The 6,871-nt window shown below is 41.6% G+C and overlaps 1 protein-coding gene across 1 annotated transcript; it reads left to right on the top strand.

The window, feature by feature from the left end:
* Positions 1–1,987: 1,987 nt before the first annotated feature.
* Positions 1,988–4,572, top strand: LOC131917383 (olfactory receptor 1468-like). The gene is given in 4 exon segments (XM_059271168.1): positions 1,988–2,042; positions 2,045–2,259; positions 3,699–3,706; positions 3,930–4,572. Coding segments are annotated over 4 exon segments (921 nt in total).
* Positions 4,573–6,871: the final 2,299 nt, after the last annotated feature.

Genomic DNA, 6,871 nt, shown 5'->3' with positions numbered 1-6,871 from the left:
GTGTGTGTGTGTGTGTGTGTGTGTGTGCTTGCGCGCATATGTGTGCCCATGAATGTGACTTAGGATACAGATAGCATAGTGTTACGGGCTTATAATACTAACATTTGAAGAACTGTCTAGAATATTGTAGTCCCTGAGAATAGGAAGGTTATTGACATGTGTCTAATGGAGAATATGAAAACTTTCTACTGTGAACTGTCCTTTTTCTCCCCTAATTCCTTCATCTGTTTGCATGAAGCTCATCACGTTATGAAATGTTAATAATTTTACTCAAAGTAACTACACATTCATAAACATGTTATACTATTTGTTTTCTTCATCAAAGTCAATGACATTTTGTGGATTAAAGCATATGTATATGATTTGGAGTCATCACTCTTACTGAGGTGTGATACAAATGATTCATCCTAGCACTGCAGAAATACATCATTAGATCTCTGACACTCATTATAGAGTGTAAAATTTAGTGATAACTAGTCAAGTATTTCTATTTAAATGGAGATTTTTCTACCATTGAAATTGAAGAAATCTCTATCAATTTGAGCAGCAGGTAACAAACTTTTATGCCCAAATTCATGCATATGATAGATACTGGCCCTAGCTGCATATTAAGAGAGTATATACATCCACATAGAATAAAGGCGCATATAACCTTTCTTGCATGTAGTTTACAATTGTTTGGATCACTTAAATCAGTGATCAAAGTATTAAGCATGTGGGATATATATAAGATGCAAAGGAACATGGCTGAAGTTCTCACTTAATATAGAGAGACAGGGTGACTTTACTGTGTATGTGATAAGCAATATCTTACATATAAGGATGAAACAGATGAAGAGGAAACAGAAGGGAGGAAGTGATAGGAGAGTGGAGGAGAAACTCTAAAATGTGGCAGGTGAAGAGTTTTAACCTCAGCCTTGATGAAGAGAGAAATGCAATTGGAACATGTGAAATGGTATGGGATATATCATTGGCATGTGTGAGATAATGAAACACCTTTTGTGTCCCTGACAGGAGCTTTGTCCTTATCCTCAGAGCAACAGTGGTATATGGAGAATGATTCAGACAAGAGATGATGGAACTCCTCTGTTAGAATGCCACAGTGTAAACAAAGAAGGTTGAAGTAGAAGAGAAGGGTCAGGAGACATGAGAACATGAACATGAATCAAGTCTGCTTCTGTATTCCAGTAAAGACAAGATGTGATCTTCATATATGGATATAAACTCACAGAAAGGAATGGATAAAATAGGAGGAGAATGAAGAGGAAACTTTGTGTAATGTATGACAGCAGTTCAAAATAAGAAAAAATGAATGGAACAAAATTCACAGATTTCTGACTCAAATCTGGATTTCTTTGACTATACTATGGGATACTGGAGAGGTAGGAAAATGAGGAATGCTTTGGGAAACAACACAGTGAAGACATGAATTTCACTTGGGGCTTTTGAGCTCGTGATGCCTGTCATACATGCAGTAGAGGGAAGATGATTAGAGAACAGTGGAGCAGAAATCTGTATGTTGCAAAGACATGCATTTCTAAGTTTGAAATGGTAATCTAAGGCATTGGAGTATGTGAGGTTTTCTTGAAAATTACGTAAAATTATGATGCCAAAGCTTATCCAAACTCTTCAAGAGTATCAATATACAACATAAGAAAGAGAAAATCACAAATGAACAAACAAGAGTTGAGCAGGCTGCAGGAGAGGGAAATAGTCCATTTTTTAAAATCTCAGTAGAAAGGTATAGAACTGTCTATGTTAGGATGGGAGAGAGAAAGCTGTTAAAGAGAAATTGAGAAAAATTATTAATGATTATAGTGATTACAGACATTTGGAGTTTAAGTTTATAATTACTATGATGATTATACGATCTATTGTGGTAATATATATATATATATATATATATATATATATATATATATATATATATATATATATATTTCAATGGGATCCTGATATTTTCTCATTAGGATACTGGAGATGAAAAATGATAATGAGCAACCAAACTGTCATCTCCAAGTTCCTCCTCCTGGGCCTACCCATCCCCCAGAGCACCAGAACCTACTCTATGCCCTGTACCTCACCACTGTCCTGGGGAACCTCATCATCATCATCCTCATTATACTGGACTCTCATCTCCACACACCCATGTACTTGTTTCTCAGCAACTTGTCCTTCTCTGACTTCTGCTTCTCCTCTGTCACAATGCCCAAATTGCTGCAGAACATGCAGAGCCAGGATCCATCCATCCCTATGCAGGTTGTCTGACACAAATGTACTTTTTTTTAATTTTTGTTTTTATTTTGCAATACAATTCAGTTCTACATATCAGCCATGGATTCCCTTGTTCTCCCCCCTCCTGCCCCCCTCACCTTCCCCCCAGCCCACCCCCCATTCTCACCTCCTCCAGGGCAAAGCCTCCCTCGAGGACTGAGATCAACCTGGTAGACTCAGTCCAGGTAGATCCAGTCCCCTCCTCCCAGGCCAAGCCAAGCGATCCTGCATAGGCCCCAGGTTTCAAACAGCCAACTCATGCAATGAGCACAGGACCCGATCCCACTGCCTGGATGCCTCCCAAACAGATCAAGCCAATCAACTGTCTCACCCATTCAGAGGGCCTGATCCAGTTGGGAACCCCTTAGCCATTGGTTCATAGTTCATGTGTTTCCATTCGTTTGGCTATTTGTCCCCATGCTTTATCCAACCTTGGTCTCAACAATTCTCACTCATATAAACCCTCCTCATTCTCGCTAATTGGACTCCCAGAGATCCACCCGGGGCCTAGCTGTGGATCTCTGCATCCAGATCCCTCAGTAGTTAGATGGAGTTTCTAGCATGACAATTAGGGGGTTTGGCCATCCCATCACCAGAGTAGGTCAGTTTGGGCTGTCTCTCGACCATTGCCAGCAGTCTGTTGTGGGGGTATCTTTGTGGATTTCTGTGGGCCTCTCTAGCACTTTGCTTCTTCCTATTCTCATGTGGTCTTCATTTACCATGGTCTCCTATTCCTTGTTCTCCCTCTCTGTTGTTGATCCAGCTGGGATCTCCCACTCCCCCAAGCTCTCTTTCCCTCGACCCTCGCCCTTCATTACTCCCACTCATGTCCAGGCTGTTCATGTAGATCTCATTCCATTTCTCCGTCATTGGGCAATCCTCGTGTCTTTCTTGGGGTCCTGTTTTCCAGGTAGCCTCCCTGGTGATGTGAGTAGCAGTCCAGATCTTCACCAACACCATATCTGACAGAGGACTGATATCCAGAATATATAAGGAACTCAAGAAATTAGACATCAAAATGCCCAACAGTCCAATTAAGAAATGGGCTATAGAACTAAACAGAGAATTCTCAACAGAGGAAACTCAAATGGCTGAAAGACATTTAAGGAATTGCTCAACATCCCTAATCATCAGGGAAATGCAAATCAAAACAACTCTGAGATACCACCTTACGCCTGTCAAAATGGCTAAGATCAAAAACACTGAAGACACCTTATGCTGGAGAGGATGTGGAGCTAGGGGAACTCTACTCCACTGCTGGTGGGAATGCAAGCTTGTACAACCACTTTGGAAATCAATATGGCGCTTTCTTAGAAAATTGGGAATCCATCTCCCCCAAGATCCAGCTATACCACTCTTGGGCATATACCCAAGGAATGCTCAACCACACCACAAGAGCACTTGTTCAGCTATGTTCATATCAGCATTGTTTGTAATAGCCAGAACATGGAAACAACCTAGATGCCCTTCAACTGAAGAATGGATAAACAAAATGTGATACATATACACAATGGAATACTACTCAGCAGAGAAAAACAATGACATCATGAGGTTTGCAGACAAATGGATGGATCTAAAAAAAATCTAGAAAAAAATCCTGAGTGAGGTAACCCAGACTCAGAAAGACAAACATGGTATGTACTCACTCATAGGAGGACACAAATGTACTTTTTAATGGTTTTTGCAGACATGGAGAACCTCCTTATTCTGATTACGGCCTATGACCACTATGTAGCCATCTGTTTCCCCCTTCATTACATCAGCATCATGAGCCCCAAGCTCTGTGTGCATCTTGTAGTGCTGACCTGGATATTTACCATGCTTTGTTCCCTGTTGCACACTCTACTCTTGGCTAGATTGTCATTCTGTGGGGACAATGTGATACCCCACTTTTTCTGTGACATATCTGACTTGTTCAAGTTGGCCTGCTCTGACACATATATTAATGAACTATTGATGTTTATCTTGGGAGGGCTCATACTTGGCATCCCATTCTTACTCATTATTGTTTCCTATGTACGAATTGTCTGCTCCATCCTAAAGGTTTCATCTTCTCGGGTTATCCACAAGATCTTCTCCACCTGTGGCTCCCACCTGTCTGTGGTGTCACTGTTCTATGGAACAATTATTGGGCTATACTTATGTCCAAGTAATAACTCTACTGTAAAGGATACTGTCATGGCCATGATGTACACAGTGGTGACTCCCATGCTGAACCCCTTTATCTACAGCCTAAGGAACAGAGATATGAAAGATGCCCTGAGAAGGGTCCTTTGCAAGAAGAAAATCTCTTTATAAGGCAACACTAGGACTTTTACTTATATTTACCTAGTAAATATATTGATATTAATATTACAGAATGTATCCCTGCAATAGGACCCACATTCAAGAACACACTGTATAATATTTCCTTTTGCAAAATCCAGTTTTTCAAAGTAGTTCAGTTAGGGATTGGGACCTTAGAGATTCAATGATGCCACCCTCTGCCTTCCAAGTGTAATTCTAGAAAAGCATTAGTAAGAGCCACTGCTTTATCAGTTCTCCATTCCTATATTCCTTTTTAAAATTGACAATAGATTCTTCTCTCATACAATGCATCCCAACCACCATTTCCCCTCCCTCCAACCCTCATAGCTTATAGCTCCCTTTGCCCCTAATCCGCTCCTCCTCCATTTGCTCTTCATAAGAGAGCAGGCCTCCAAGAGAAGACAGTGACACGTGACAAAACAAGATACAATAATGCAAGGCAAAAGCCCTCATATCGAGGCTGGAGAAGGCAACCCAATAAGGTGAATGGAGTCTCAAGAGCAGGCAGAAGAGTTAGAGATATGTTTGCTCCCAAGGTAACAGCCCTAACATATACTCAGAAGACCTGGTACAGGCCAATTCAGGCTCCGTGCTTGCCATTTCAATCTCTGTGAGCCCATGTGAGTCCTGCTTAGTTGATTCAGTGGGCCTTGTTCTCCTGGGATCCTCTATCCTGACTAACCCTTACAATATTCCCTCCCCTTCTCTCATGAGGTTCCCAGAACTCTGAGGAGAGGGACCTGATGGAGACCTGCAATGTAGACTCTCTCTCTCTGCATAATGTCTTACTATGGTTCTCTGCACCAGCTCCCATCTGCTGCCTGAGGAAGCCTCTCTGATGACAATCATACAAGGAAACAATCTATGTGTATAGCAGAATATCATTAGAAATCATTGATTTTTTTTTTGGCCAGGTGTTTGGTTCTGCACTAGGCCTCTGGGCTATCCAGTATTCCATTACTGGCCATCCAGACAGTGTAGGGTATGGGCTCCATTTCATGGAGTGGACTTCAAGTAAAACCAAACACTGGTTGGCCACTCCCACAAGTTCTGCACCTCCATTGCCTCAGCTCATCTTGCAGGCAGGACAAATTGTAGGTGGATGGCTTTGTGACTGAGCTGGTGTCAACATTTCTCTTTTTGTAGCCTGCTGAGTACCTTCCCATGACAAAGAGACAAGAATGTAGGGGTGAAGGTTCGAAGCCCAAATCAGCTTGACCTCTAAGTTCAATGAGACCTGTGGGTGTTGCCCTCAGCAAGGGAACCCTACTGTCAGTTGTCAGAGAGCTAACTTGTCTCAGCATCAGGCTGGGTTATTTAGAGATTACCAGGACATCCTTGACCAATAGATCACCTGAATATAACCCAGTCTCACCACTGGAAGACTTGCCTGGCTACAAAAGATGGCCAGTTAAGACTCTGCATTCTCCAGTGCTGGGAATCCTTACTAGAGTCAACCTCAAAGATTACAGGAAGTTTGCACTGAACTAGGCTTTCACACCGCCCCCTCCCAAGTGCCACCAATTCCAGCTATCTGTCCCAGCACCTCCTCCTCCATCCATCCCCCATCCCTTTGGTTCCTAACCCCACCCACCACAGTCTACCTTCAGAATCCAGTCTATTTCCTGCTCCAAGGGAGATCCATGTCCCACCCTCAAAGCCTTCCTCTTTACCTCACTTTTCTGGGTGCTTGGATTGTAGCTTGACTACCATTTACTTAACAGCTGACATCCACTCATAAGTGAATACATAGGATATTTATCTTTCTGGATCTGGGTTATCTCACCCAGGATGACTTTTTCCAGTTGCATTCATTTGCATGAAAAATTTATATAATTTTTTTAAACATCTGGGTAATACTCTATTGTGTAAATGTACTTCATTTTCATTATCCATTCTTCAGTTTAGGGACATCTAAGCTGTTCCCAATTCCTGGCTGTTATGAATAAAACCACAATGAACACAGTTGAGCAAGTTTACTTGTGGTAGGATGGAGCATCCTTTGGTTATATGCCCGAGAATAGTATACCTGGGTCTTGAGATAGATTGATTCCCCATTTCCCAAGATTTTATTATTTTATCCAAATTTATGTGTTGACTGGCAGATAATATTTAAATATGAATAAACGATATATCATGATCCTAGGCAGCTGCTCCATAGCATCCCAATATCTCAAACGCAACCTTTTCCTAATGTCTCCTTCTGTTATTCCTACACGAATTTTTACATCAGTTCATCTCTTAAGCTTCCTTTTTCTTTTTATTTCTAGGTTGACTATCTGGACTGTCC

This window comes from Peromyscus eremicus, chromosome 8a (assembly GCF_949786415.1).
Source record: "Peromyscus eremicus chromosome 8a, PerEre_H2_v1, whole genome shotgun sequence".
In the NCBI taxonomy this organism is placed as follows: Eukaryota; Metazoa; Chordata; class Mammalia; order Rodentia; family Cricetidae; genus Peromyscus; species Peromyscus eremicus.
This window is presented reverse-complemented; position numbering and strand designations above follow the sequence as displayed.